The 15,683-nt window shown below is 40.3% G+C and overlaps 1 protein-coding gene across 5 annotated transcripts in view; it reads right to left on the bottom strand.

Annotated features, from left to right (window-relative positions):
- Window positions 1-15,683, bottom strand: part of DIP2C (disco interacting protein 2 homolog C) — a 762,684-nt gene that overhangs the window by 133,797 nt on the left and 613,204 nt on the right. For all 5 annotated transcript variants that reach the window (XM_082258569.1, XM_082258570.1, XM_082258572.1 and 2 more), the window contains one exon: window positions 8,519-8,655. In XM_082258569.1, the coding sequence (XP_082114695.1) occupies window positions 8,519-8,655 (137 nt within the window). The remainder of the gene's footprint in view (window positions 1-8,518; window positions 8,656-15,683) is intronic.

Raw genomic sequence — 15,683 nt, 5'->3', positions numbered from 1 at the left:
GAGCTTGAGAGGTCCTGCAAAGAAGAATGAGAAAAACTGCCCAAAAATAGGTGTGCCAAGCTTATAGCATCATACTCAAAAACACTTGAGGCTGTAATTGGTGCCAAAGGTGCTTCAACAAAGTATTGAGCAAAGGCTGTGAATACTTATATATACTATCTCACAAAAGTGAGTACACCCCTCACATTTTTGTAAATATTTTATTTTATCTTGTCATGTAACAACATTGAAGATATAACACTGTGCTACAATGTAAAGTAGTGAGTGTACAGCTTGTATAACAAAGTACATATCAGCAGAGAGAGAGATAACAGGGACCCCCAGGGACTCGTCCTACCGATCGGAGGAGCGCCGAGAATTCGAACCTATCACCATCATGGACGTCATCCCTGTTCATTTGTCCCAGGGACAGGAGGAGGAAACCAAGGAGGAAGAGGAGGAACTTCGGCATCCCCACGAGGCTTCGGTCGTCTCCCAGACTAAGGGAAAATGGCCCGTGACAACATCGGGCTACACAAACATGGTTGTCAGCTAGAGACCAGCCAGAATAAGGAAAAATGGCTGCCATCAGCTAAAGATGCTGAAGCATTCTGTCAGTACGGCATGCACCTAGGGGTCCCCTACACTGGGACCCCTCCAGACTAACAGGGCAGGATGTACACTATCTCAGGACCCTTACAGAGTGGAGATAGCGGGGGAGACCCCAGGGTCTGCTGCATCCTCTGCCCTGGGACCCCAGTCCAGACAGGGGGGAAAGGGAGTGGGGGAAGCCCAGCCCACTGAGGGATTTAAAGATGGGAGGAGGGAACCTGCAGGCAGGTCCGACCATCCCTGGAGGTTATCCACGTCCGCCACCAAAAGGGTAGAGGGGGGCTGTGCTTACCCTTCCATGGTGCGGGTAACACTGCAGACAGAATCCTCACCACCGGAGTAGGGGAGCTGTCGGCCAAGGAACCACTGTGACTCAGACCCACGCCTGGTCGCATGCGACCCTGCAAGACGTTTAACTCATGGGCCAGCCCCTGTCCCTGAGGTTATGTCACGGCTGACCTAGCGCGTACTCGCTGGCTGGGCTTATGTAATATTCTAATTTTCTGAGATACTGAATTTTGGGTTTTCACTAGCTGTAAGCCATAATCATCAAAATTAAAAGAAAGAAATGATAGAAATATATCACTCTGTGTGTAACACATTAAGACCTCTTGCACACTGCAGCTTGAAAAATCTCAGTACAGCTTTTTTAATTTACTAAGCTAAAATACAGCCCATTAATTGTAATGTGCCTATGTGTAAGATTCTGGTACCTTTGGTACCCTTATTGCCCATTTTCCTTTTCATATTGCGTCCCACCTTTTTAGTTAGGTGGAACGCATATACCTTTAAGCTGTATGACATCATCACTGAGCGCCGCTCTGAGCGGCTATTTCAATCGCCGGCTTTCTCTCTCAGGTTGTTCGTTCAAACCGCATGCTTACAAGCCTTGTCTTATGCTGCCGGAGCCTCCAGCTATTCTCTTTACCTGGAACAGACCGGAACCTCGATACTGATCCCGTATCTCGCTACCGGATCACTCCCTCACTACCGGACCCCTCTACTTACTAACCTTACTAGTGATAAGTACCCCACAGGGGATTCCTCCATAACAAACTTACACTATCTACTTCTGCACATTAAGGACTGTTACTATCTATGCATTACTAATTCTATCATCTGCACTGTTACATAGATTGCTAGCTCTTGAGTCTACTACCATCTATCCTTGCACTGGGTTAGTCTCTCCTGTATATCATCTGCTGTCCTTACCACCTATTACCATACATGATTACTAACCTATCTGCATCCTACCTATTACCGTCTACTACTCTCCTGAACATTACTATCAAGTGCTTATCATTTCTATCACTGCTCACCCCTGTCCCTTTAGCACATCACCTCTATACTGTCATATACATCCTATCACTCCAGGAACATCTTATTGAGTGTGTGTATATCTGTATGCTGAAGCAGGCGGGTCCACAGTGATGAGTCTGGAGAGTTGGATCTGGTAATTCAACACTCTCTACATGACTACTGAGTGGAGATTCTGCAGCTGCAAATCCAGCTTACTATAAAAAACGCAGGAGCGTTACACTATGCACACAGGTGCGTAAATAAGCGCTGTCCATACTTTAGTAAAAAAAAAATAAAAAATAATTGCGAATGCATATGCGCGAAAATACATGCAAATACATAAAAAAAAAAAAAAGCAGATGAAAAAGTCGATGCTCAAACAGGAGTATCGTGTGCAAGAGGCCTTATATTAAATATAAGAGTTTCACTTTTTGAATTGAGTTACTGAAATAAATAAACTTTTTATTAATATTCAAATTTTTATTTAATTTGAGATGCACCTGTATATGTATAGATAAAAAAATATTATAATATAGAATATAGTAAAAAGTAATATAATAATATATTTGGCACCTGACCCACATATAATAGTCTCAAACAGCCAGCAAGACCAATTCATTCAACATCTAGATGTCATAGCCCCCAAACAAATCAAGTGCAAAAAGATGTATATTGAAACAACTACATTTAAGTGATTAAAACATATTCCCCAACACTCAGCTAGCCAATAAAGGTGACTTAATTAAGCCTTGCACAGGAAAAAGTAGAGCAGAGGTCTCAGATGAATATATTAGCAAACACACATGAACATCATTTTCAAGGTGCACCTGTAAGTCTGGTCCCTAACTAAAATTAGAACAGATCTTATCAGACCATGCAGCTCTCATTAAAATAACTGTGACAAATTAAAGGGTGACTTGCTCATAAAAAAATAAAATAAATCAAAGATGACTTGTGTAAATGGGCTCTTAAAGGGCTATTTAAAGCTAAAGTTTAGGTATGGCAATTTTTACATTGAGACATTGGTCCAGCTTGTTCCCTGAATGATGTCCATGCCGAGCTAGTGGCCTTTTGAGTTCACAGTGCAGCAGGGCAACTGCTTGGCATGGGCCCCGGAAGCTGGTGACAATCACTGTGGTAACGGTGCCACAGGTATGTCACATACATACTTACATTGTTCCAAGCTGGACCAATGTAAAAATTGCCATAAATAAACTTCAGCTTTAAAAAAAATGCAGACTAAACATAAACTACAAAATATTCAGCGCAAACAATCAATCCTGAGTAAATACTAATAATTGCAGCTGGGCACTTAAGGCCAATTACACAACACCTTCAAATAAGCTAATAAATGAAAATAGTGCAGCACAAGAAATATTCATATTTAAAAAAAATATATGATATATATATATATATATATATATATATATATATATATATATATATATATATATATATATATATATATATATATATATATATATATAGGAAAAAGTCCAAATAAATTTCCATAAAAAAGATCCTAGATGGTGCAAAGTGGTGTCTCTAGACTGAACATGCCGGTGTCGTATAACTTGCAGCACCTCCACCATACACACAGATGGCCGCTCACCTTAGGAGCAGCCATCTGTGTGTATGGCGGAGGTGCTGCACATTATATGACACCTCCATGTTCAATCTAGAGACACCACCTTGCACCATCTGGGATCTTTTTATGAACTTTTTATACGGTTTTTTAATGTATTAATATTACTTGTGCTGCATTATTTTTGTTTATTAGCTTAAAAAAATGTACTCTAATAAGAACTGAACAGTAAATGCTGCCATGTATAATTTACGATGGTATAGCTAGCAGACTTTTCATGAATCACTTCTTTTAAATACAGTGGAGCCAGCCTTTTCGAAGATTGAAATTTGCTAACAAAATAAACAATATTGAAGGGCTTGGGCGTGTTAGGGATCGTAGTCCCAACCCTGCCTGATCCCACCAGGAAGCCAACACTGCACACCATTAATCACAGGCAGTGAGACATTTCCTGGTATGCAGCTGCACAGACCGGGAAACGTCTCACTGCCTGTGATTAGTGGTGTGCAGTGTCAGCTTCCTGGCTAGATTGGGCAGGTAAGTTGGGACTAGGATCCTGATCACGCCCGACCCCATCTCTACTAAACAATTGGTTTGTTTATTCAACAAATAGGAGCGAAGTGCAGTAATCCAGAAAATTACTTGATAGTAATGTTCAGGAGAGTAGTAGACGGTAATAGGTAGGATGCAAATGGTTTAGCTTTTTGCTAGGTCTACAGTTCATTGTTAGGGTTTACATACACTTTACAATACAGTGTTTACAATTTTGATTTACGGGACTGCGTGACACATTCACTTTGGCATTTCTTCCAGTGCCAGGATGGCACTACATATGTAAGCACCCCCATTTTTTTTTACTGAATTTCATTTATTAAAGGCAATATTACACTATATCTGCTCCCTTGTCTCCTATGTTAACCAGCACATGAGCCCCCTGGAGAATTTGGTGGATTTATCCTGCTAGGACGAGAGGAGTGGAGAGTGTTGTCCATCCAGGATTACTGACTGGAGAGGTTTCTAGGTCTGTGCCACCTGTCCCCTTCTGCCCCCTGGAGGATCTGGTGGATCTATCCTGCTAGGAGAGGAGAGTGTGATCCATCCTCTTTGATTGAAGAGCTTGCTAGGGCGGTGTGACCTGCTCCTTTCTGGTGAGCGCATATCTTCACTATTTCTCACAGGGTGGATATTCCCACATAAGGCATTGATATTTCCTTGCACAAGATCTAGCACTCTAGGCACTTTATTAATTTTTTAAGAAATCTACACAGACTTTTTATGCCACTGTATTATTGAAGCACTTTATATTTATACATTAATTTATGCACGGTTTTCTATCACCTATTTGAATTTTTTATGATAGATTTATTCCATGAAATTATTTGTGTGCAATTAATTTTGTGTAATTAATATTCAGATATATTACTTTTATTGTTACATTCCTTTTTTGAGGTTAACACACCCTATTTTGTGTTTATTGAAACACTCTTTCTGAGGTTAATACACCCTCATATATGTTGTGCACATCGTCACTTTATTGATTACCATCACTTACCCAATACACTTGCACCAGCGCCCACTTCCCCTCCTTTTTTTTTTTTTGCACAAAAGGATAAGAATGGGCAAAATAGAACAAAATAAGTATGAACAAAATATGAATGCCCAACTGCCAACAAAAATAGAAATAGCAGCAATGTTCGCAGCATTAGAAAACACTTTAAAAATGGAGATGGTGAAAATACATAGCGATCCGGGACATATTCTTTTGAGAGTAGAAGATATGGAAAAGAGATCAGATGGGGATTCAGGAGGAATTATTGCTCATGCCTCTTTACAAAACTGCTTAAGGTCAGGAAAATTTGTAGGATGTCTGGTATGAATGGCTCTCTTTAGGTCATTCAGCAGCATCTTAGTAGGTTAAGGTCTGGGTTCTGACTGGCCCACTCCATAGGGCACACTTTATTTTTCTGAAGCCAGTCTGTGGTGACTTTACTTCGATGCTTGGAGTCATTGTTCTGCTGCATCACCCAACTTCTACTGAGCTTCAGCTGTCAGACACCCACCCTGACATTTTCCTGTAGGATATTTTGTTAAACTTGAGAATTAATTTTCCCCTCAATGACAATAAGTGGTTCAAGCCCTGAAGCAGCGAAGAAAGCCCAAATCCAAATGTTCTCTCCAACAGACATCTATCCATTCCCCCCTTACCTGCATAAGCAGTTTTTTTCTTTATTTTTGTTAAAAGCAGCCCTTCTTGATCTGATATTTATATGGGAATTACTGTGATTTCAATGAATAATATTTAGGTCAGTTATTGAATGATTTTGTTTTTGTTCAAAGAATTAGAATTCCTGTTAGATTATGATAAATTCCAGGAGAACATTAACATTAAAACACAGCACAAAGCCTGCAAATCCTCACAGGTTTTGTCTTGAAGTGCACTGCTAGAACATTCTCTTCAATTATTAAAATTCACTCCAGACAAATGCTTTTAATGGCGAGTGCTCAGCAGGCTGACAGTAGTCTGCTGCTGAATGGAGATGATACGACCTTTACTATTTAACATGCTGAGAGCAACACACCACCAATTCCTATAGCAGTGTGAGAGAATGTTTGCATGAAAAAAAAAAAATCTGTTCTAAGTAATCTAAGCAGGTGAAAGATCAGGGATAAAACTATAAGCATCCAGGCCATTGTTTTTGATATTCGCTGCATAAAGTCTGCCCAGACCATCCTTAACCGCTTCATCACCGCCCGCTACAGTTATACTGTGGCAGGCAGCCGCTCCTGGGCAAACCGATGTAGCTATACGTCGGTCCCGCAAAGGAGGTTCGTCAGCGGGCAGGCGGCTCCGATTGCAGCCTGACACCCGCGATCGTTCCCGGCTGAGAGAGAAGGACAGGAAGCTGTTGTAAACACAGCTGACCGTTCTTCTCCCTGAATGATCATAGAGCCCCTGTGATCCTTCTATATAGGAACACAGGGGCTATATGGTCATTTCACAAGCCACGTCCCCCCACAGTTAGAATCACTGCCCTAGGCTCACATTTAACCCCTTGATCACGCACACTGTTAACCCCTTACCTGCCAGAGTCATTATTACAGTAACAGTGTATATTTGTAGCACTGATTACTGTAGTAATGTCACTGGTACCCCCAAAAGTGTAAAAAATGTCAGTTAGGGGTCCGATCTGTCCGCCGCAATGTCGCAGTTCCGCAAAAAAATCGCAGACCGCCGCTATTACTAGAAGAAAAACAAAAAAACAAAAAAAAAAAAAAAGACATAAATCTTTCCCGTAGTTAGTAGACGCAATAACTTTTGCGCAAACCAATCAAAATACGCTTATTGCAATTTTTTTTACCAAAAATATGTAGCAGAAAATAAATTGGCCTATAATGTTAAAACATTTTGATTTTTACATTTTTTTTGAGAATGCTATATAGCAGAAAGTGAAAAATATATATATATTTTTTTCAGAATTGTTGCTCTTTTTTATTTATAGCGTTTATTTATAGCGCAAAAAATAAAAAATCGCACAGGTGATCAAATACCACCAAAAGAAAGCTCTATTTGTGGGGAAAAAAGGACATCGATTTTATTTAGGTACAGCATCGCATGACCGTGCAATTGTCCGTTAAATTAACACAGTGCCAAATCGCAAAATATGGCCTGGTCAGGAAGGGGGGAAACCCTCCCAGGTCCAGAAGTGGTTAAAGGATATATATTACCCCAACATATCATATTCCTGATATGTACCTGTTGTACCATACACTTGTATTAAAAAGTATCCTGTTCTCTTTGTATTGCTTCCTTTGTGTGAAATACCTGGTGTTCCTACTCTCCTATTTCAAACTGACAACGATAGGCATGAGAGCACATCCATCTCAGTGTGGTCAGTTTTCTGGGTGTGCTAGGAAAAAAGCACAGCCTGCCTGTCCTCAAACAATCAGACGTGTGCTGACATGTCCCCCTTGTAAAGCCATTCACTAGGAAGACCAGTGTACTGCAATTTCTCCACCTTCACCTCTCTAAAACCCTTATGGAGCTGGGACCAGAGATGTGATTACTTATTAAAAAAGAAAAAAAAAAGCATGTATAATATATATATATATATATATACACACACACACACACATACAAATGTTCTGCCTTTAATTTTTATTTTAATGTTCATTGGTTTGTTTTACAAGGGGAGGGTTCACATATAATTTCAATTAAGAAGAGTACTGTACAATTACATCTAAGGCCCTTTCACACGGGCGGACCAATCGGGCGCGTCTGTCAGTTTTTAAGGCAGACAACCTATTGCCCTCTATGGCCGTGGGGTGAAAACGGACAGTCCATTTACATCCAACCACCCAAAGAGGACAGCAGGCTGTGTCTGTGTCCACTGTGCATAGGCGGAGCAGACACAGATAAGCCATCTACCTGATCAGTGGAGATAAGCGGACAGATTACCCTCTGAAGTGGTGGAGTCCACCCCATGTGAAAGGGACCTAACATGGTCAGCAGGAGGGCAGTAAAAATGTTCTTTCTGCACCCTGTGCATTGTATTCACTGCTCTCTGTATCAGCAAATACATTCAAACTTTCAAAGTAGATGTAAATGTGACGGGGGGGGGGGGGGGGGTACTTCTTAATGTGACTATAAAAATCAACAAAGGAGTCTGCAGTCATTTCCACCATATCAAACTGGTGTGTTTCCAGGATTATCAGTTTACCAGCAAATGGGATTGAGGTAGGCTGGGATGTGATGATCAGCCTTGGAAGCTGCCAGGTAGAGCTTTTTCAAAAGGGTTGGTAGTCAGATAAAGCAACTGCAATATCATGTCTACAGTTAACTTATAGGTAACCTATAATATATGCAAAGAGCAGGGGTGAATAGTCATCGAGAACAGATTTTAGCTTTCGTTAGATTAAAGTTTATATTTTGTATATTTTTCAATGTCAGGTGTCATTTTACTTTTACTTATTGTGCTTAGGTCAGAATAACCGTAGCAAACTTTAGTTTAACTGTAAACCTTTGTGGCAAGTTGTGTCACTCACCTCGAATGTGTTCTTGGTCATACCGGATAAACCATAATAGGATGTACCCGTAGCGAGAGCGCACACACAGAGTTCCCCTATCTCATCTGTCCGACACAGCTGTGGAATCCCATCAGGTTTCACCGAGCACATAATAGCTGCAGAGAAAATATATGACACACTAATGGATCACAGCAAATTCGAACATGAACTTCATAAGAGCATAGAGAATTAAAGTGATGCAGAAAAGCAGACAGGCATATTCAGGGATAATTTTTACTCCCCCCCCCCCCCCCAAAAAAAAATCCACCCAATTTATTTTCATATATATATATATTGAATATTTTGAGCAAATGGATGAATGCCACATGAATTTAATTGGTTCCATTTGATGAAAAACATGATGAATCACCTAAAACTATAATTGGAGGGAATCATGCACACAAATCTGAATCCTAGCCTGTTTTAAAAAAAAATACATACAGTGCATCCGGAATGTATTCACAACACTTCACTGTCTCTATATTTTATGTTACAGCCTTATTCCAAAATTGATTAAATTCATTATTTTCTTCATAATTCTACAAACAATACCCCATAATGACAATGTGAAAAAAGTTTGTTTAAAATCTTTACAAATTTATTAAAAATAAAAAACAAAAAAAAATGTACATAAGTTTTCATAGTATATTTGCTGACATCTATTTCTAGTGCTATTTAATTTCTGATGTTTCAACTGTGTGTTTATATTTTATATTCAATACTTTATAATGCATCCTCCAGTTATTATTATTATTGTCATATCGTTCTATTTTTTTAATTGAGAGAATTTGTGCGTATTTTAAACTTTTATGTTATCAAGGAGGGAGATAAGGGCACCGAGAGGTTAAAAGTGCAATCAAACCTTTTCCTGGTTTGTAATCACAGTCCCGCCCCTTTCCCTATCTTTAAATTTCCCTGTTGCCATTCCTTTCCATGACTTGATATAGCGCATGGCGCGAAACATGTAGTCATGGCAACCATATAGCTTGTGGTCCACCCTGGTTCCTGGTATTTCCCCCGCAAGTGGCGCCTGTCCGGCTGATGTCACCGCTACGGAACTGCAGCAGAGTCCTTTCATCCTCGTGCCGGCTGGTTTCCAGCTTTGTGTACACACAGCTCAGCAGTCCTAGGAGACCGACCTCCTCGCACTCGTGTTGCTTGCTGTCAGGTGCCCTTATCCACTCCAGCCCAGGGGGATGTAAGCATTTTATGTACTTTGTTTTTCGGTTATCAATACCAATAAACTGCTAACCCTTTCTATACTGGATGTTCACCTGACTTCCTTATCCATTGCATCTCGGTGTGGTTCATGCGCTGCCTTCCTCATGTACTTATGTAGTTCAAGGGCCTGCCTGATTGCATACAAATTGAAAGTATTTAGGTTTGACCTCATATTATATGGTTTTGGTAAAGCTAAAGGAAAAAATCTAAAAAAAAAAACTGTATAGTGTGTATCCAGCTTAACAATGAAAGAAATTCCATCTATCTGACCATGCTGCGTAGGGGCCTGTGTAAAATCTCTAACCTTAACCATTTCAGCTCTGGAGGATTTACCCCCCCCCCCCTTCATGACCAGGCCGTTTTTTGCGATACAGTACTGCGTTATTTTAACTGACATTTGTCCTTTTTTTCCTATTAATAGAGATTTCTTTTGGTGGTATTTGATCATCTCTGCGTTTTTTATTTTTTGCGCTATAGACAAAAAATATATATTTTTTTACATTCTGCTATAAAATATTCAATAAAAATCTTTTTAAAAATCTAATTTCTTCATCAGCTTAGGCCAATATGTATTCTGCTACATATTTCTGGTAAAAATAACCCCAATAAGTGTATGTTGATTGGCTTGCACAATGTCAACAAAATATGGAATATAATTATGGAATTTTTATTTATTTATTTTTGTGACGATGATCAGCGACTTACAGCAGGACTGCGATATTGTGGCGGACAAATCGGACCCTAACTGACAGACCTGTCTATGTACGGAACAATCAGCGGGTGCCAGCAGACATTGAGTTGGCAGGACCCATTGATCGGCTCCCGCTGTTTAGAATCACAGGACTCGCACCCCCTACCCATAAATGCAGGATCACATATACATTATATATATATATATATATATATATATATATATATATATATATATATATATATATATATACACGTGAAAACTGCTATAGGGCGGTTAGCAAGTGGTTGTAAAGGCTAAAGGTTTTTTTACCTTCAGGTATTCTATGCATAAAGGAGGTAAGAAAAAAAAAACTACACAATGGCTGTCCTATATTGTCTCTTCTTACAGTGCACGCGGTGTGGTCCGCCAGAAGTTCGACCCTCTTCTCCTTCAACCCACCACCGCATGCGCAGTAGGGAAATCGGCTGTGAAGCCGCAAGGCTCTACTGCCAGCTTCACTTACAGGCTATGGCAACGGCAGCACCTGGGAGCTAAAGGAAACATCGGCTCGGGTGCCGATATCGCAGGATTCCAGGGCAGGTAAGTGTCCTTATATTAAAAGTCAGCAGCTATAGTATGTGTAGCTGCTGACTTATTTTTTCCATGGTGGGGTTGGAGCACTGCTTTAAGCTAGCCATAGACAGTGGATTTCATGGTTGCAGGAAAGAAAATCGCTCAATCCCCCCATTAAACAGTCAGTGTCGGAGGGGGAATCCCACCCCTGGACCTATTGTGTTCTCCTGGCATGGGGACAGGGGGGGAGCAATCCCGGATGGGAGAACACACAGTGATTATTGCTGGCGGCTATAGCCGCTAGCAATATTCATATGAAAAATCCAACATGCTGGTTGTACCCAAGTTGATTGATTGATCGACTTGGGTGCAAGCAGCCTGCCCATACATGGTTCGAACTGTCAATGGCCATCTATGGACGGCTTTATTTGCTCCCCTTTCATCTATTATACTACTTATATGTAAATGCAGCCACCCCATCTACATTAGATTTTTGTTCCTGGGCTTAGATACACTTTAAAGCAGACAAAAAGATAACAATTAAAATCCTTCTGCAATAATTGATGTAGTCAATAGCAACCAAATCCCAGCTGTTACTTTTGTGCTACAGGGCAGAAAATACAGGCACGCATCTAAAGCAACACTGTCATTATTGCTCTGCTACCATTTTATAAAGCACAATTGTTGTGAATCTATTATTCTCCAGCTGCTCTTAGACTACAAATTCTAGCAACCACCTGCAGCCAACAGTGTAAGAAAATACTGCCCAATCTGCAGTCATCAACAAACAGCTTCAGACAATAAAATTTGTATGCTGGAGAACTTTTCCTGCTGTACAAAACTTTTCAGACTAATGATATTGTACAAAAAAGTCTATGTTTACGCTGCTACCAAATGGTCAGTAAGTGACCTGTCACAGCTGACCACAGGGAGCATTTTACCTTCCACATACAGAAACATGTCTATTCTTTACAGCAAAACTTGACAGAGTTTCACCACTTTGTTCCAAAAACCTACAAAAATGCAATTATCTAGGATACAATGTGTATAAAGAAAAAGTGCGCTGGATGAAGTAAGTGAAAAAGCAGCAACCTTAGAGCCAATAGGTGATATGAAATGAAAAAAGAAAATCAGGTGCGCTAAATTCACATATGTCACACGTCAAGACTTGGGTGTGACACTATAATGAGTGACCAACCAACCTCTATAGTGTGTACCTGAGTTGATGTGCACTAAGAGGGTATATGGTGTTACCAGATACCCTGGTGCTAGCAAATGATAAGTGATGGATAAAGTAATGGTATATCAATGTGATAATCTCAACATAATCAAATGGTGCTTCACAAATAATTCCAAATAAAGTCCAAAACTCCAGTGTGAACCACCTAAAGTGTATATAAACCCCTGGGGGGTACACAAGTCCCAAATTCCCACACAAATAATGATGCAATCCACAAAGGTGTATTGGGTGAAAATGTGAGGGTGCAATGGTTCCACCACCTTGATGGGGATTGGCCTCTTACCATAGGAAAGAGGTCAAGGGCGGATAATCAACCCACTGGGTTGATTATCCGCCCTTGACCTCTTTCCTATGGTAAGAGGCCAATCCCCATCAAGGTGGTGGAACCATTGCACCCTCACATTTTCACCCAATACACCTTTGTGGATTGCATCATTATTTGTGTGGGAATTTGGGACTTGTGTACCCCCCAGGGGTTTATATACACTTTAGGTGGTTCACACTGGAGTTTTGGACTTTATTTGGAATTATTTGTGAAGCACCATTTGATAATGTTGAGATTATCACATTGATATACCATTACTTTATCCATCACTTATCATTTGCTAGCACCAGGGTATCTGGTAACACCATATACCCTCTTAGTGCACATCAACTCAGGTACACACTATAGAGGTTGGTTGGTCACTCATTATAGTGTCACACCCAAGTCTTGACGTGTGACATATGTGAATTTAGCGCACCTGATTTTCTTTTTTCATCTAGGATACAATGTCTGAGAAGCATTCTCCCTACATATCCACGTTTTCTCAGAAAAAAAAAAGAAAAATTTTAAGATAAAACTCCCGCCAGAGTTCTCTTTCTGAAAATACTACTGGCTTGGCTGTCAAGCTGATCCAGTTGCTTTAATACTAAGAAGTCCTGACTTGCATGAAAGTGCACTCAGAAAGCGGCAAACCCACTGATACCCGTTAATTGGCCCCTTGTTTTTTCTTTTCTCTGGCTATATACAACTTGATGGCAGCGTCTCGGTTGTAACGTGGTCCACAGGTTCTCGGAAAATCAGTCTACCTCAGCGTCTCCTTAAATCCACCCGAGCCTACCTCTGAGATTCTTCCCGTAGAGTTTTCACAAAATTATGTCTACAATCTTCTTAACATTGTTTTTGCAAATCCTGGCATTCGATATAGAAGGTTCTTTATACACAATTATCTATATTCTAGATTGATTTCAGCAATTCAAATTTACTTTACATTGTATTTTTTTTTAACTGGTGGGAAGCTAGAGAAGGCTTTTCCATAAGATGGAATAACAGACGCTTAAGCTTCTAATATGCAAGGACTGGATACACATTTGTGTGCTGCAGTAATGCATTTTACTGCTTGGGTAAAAGTGCATTGCAGTGCCATTTTTCCTGAACAGCACCCCAACACAAATACACAGTAAAAAAAAAAAAATGTTTTTCAAAAATAGTGCAGGTTCAACTTTTCATGCATTGAGCCTCGTTGAGAGCCCATTCAAATAGTGGCATACTTAAAGGAGATCTTCACTGCATCTGAGCACCAAAAACACTATTTAATTAATTTTTAATATTGAAAACAAACTCACCCATCCATTCATGTCTCTGTGTTTTATTTTGTTGAGAAATCTCTTTGGAAGAACACTCCCTAGCATTTCTGGCAATAGCCATCTTGAGCAAGGGCAAATGATTCATGTAGCACACAGGTATCAAACTGGCGGCCCTCCAGCTGTTGTGGAACTACACATCCCATGATGCATTGCAAGGCTGACAGTTACAAGCATGACTCCCACAGGCAGAAGCATGATGAAACCTATAGTTCCGCAACAGCTGGAGGACCGCCAGTTTGACACAACTGAGTAGAATTTACATCCTGACCTTATCTCAAGTATGCATGCAAGAGAGGGTGCTTAGCTTAGAAAATCCCTCATCTTCTCTTCCCTCTCTCCTAAAGACTTCTGGCATGTATGACCATTTGCCTAGGCAAGACACCAGGAAGTAACTGAAGAAATGTAAAAATAAAGTTTGGAACAAGTAATTATGATATACTTGCTTAGCTATTTACTAATGCTAGCAGCATGATGATTAAAAATAACCAATGTTGATTGGGAGAGTGAAGTTCCACTTTAACCTACTTGACACCCAGGGCAGATTCATTTTCCACCCTCCATCCACCAAACATGCATACGCACACTCCTTTGCATCAAAATTATTTTCAGTAATAATCATGACATTAAACAATTATAAGGAAAAAAAAAAGCGACTTTGTGCACTGCAGCAAATTATGAAGAAAATAGCAGTGTGACAAATAAAACAACACACAAGCAGTGTGCTATTATATATATATCAGGAGTTTAATAGTAGTGAACAACTGTGAAACATAGGGCTAACAGGGGCCTAAATTCCACTAATTTACAGTGCAGCAGTCAGGACTTTGTAGCATAAAGAGCACAGCAGGCAGGTTTATGTCAGTGTTTCCCCTTACATAAAATGGTAAGTGCACCTCCTTCATGGTGGCATGTGTGTTCCTGCTGTAAGGTGGTCATTGTGCCCCATTCATGTTGGTAAGTTTGCCCCCTTTATGGCAGTCAGCATGTGTCCCTTAACCAGTTGCCGACCACCCGCCGTACATTTGCTGCGGCAAGGTGGCTCAGCTGCGCGAACCGGCGTAACTGTACGTCGGTCACGCGCGGGGCTAGAGGGTGCGGATGCACCCGCCATCCATGCGATGTGCTGATTCGATTCAGAACCAATCAGTGATCAGATCTAGAAACAAAATATGGTTGGTAGTGCCCTGCGAAGCGCCTCCATCCCTATTATACATACAATTGCAGAGTTTTGCCCATTGGGACTAAAGATGAAGAGCCACACAACCAGTAATAAAAACATAGTACAAGTTTATTAAATATATGCCAGCAATGAAAAAAACGTGTGTCCATCCACCTGGGAAGCATTGCATAGACTGGTGTCTGAGCCCTCCTATTAATAGTCCTGCAGACCCATGACAGGATCCCTCCCAACACCGGGTGGACGCCCAGGGGGAGGGCGGGGCAGAAATTTGGATAGCTTAGTCTGATTCCCACATTCCAATCTACCCGATACATTTCCATGTTCATTACTATGATATGTGTATATATATATATATATATATATATTTTTTTTTTTTTTATTAATCATTTTATTTTATAGATTATGTCAATGCATCAACCCCCAAAGAGTGAGACTGAACTTACAAAACGCGTCGGGTTACCACAGATGCTACGACACATTTACTATGTACTATTTGATTACTGTATGTACCAATGTAATGGATTTGTATACTTCGGCCAACTGTTTGGCATTATGACACCTTTTCCCAGTTTCATTGCTGGCATATTTTTAAAAAAACTTGTACTATGTTTTTATCACTGGTTGTGTA

Source organism: Pelophylax lessonae, assembly GCF_965119305.1.
Source record: "Pelophylax lessonae genome assembly, chromosome: 5".
NCBI lineage: Eukaryota > Metazoa > Chordata > Amphibia > Anura > Ranidae > Pelophylax > Pelophylax lessonae.
This window is presented reverse-complemented; position numbering and strand designations above follow the sequence as displayed.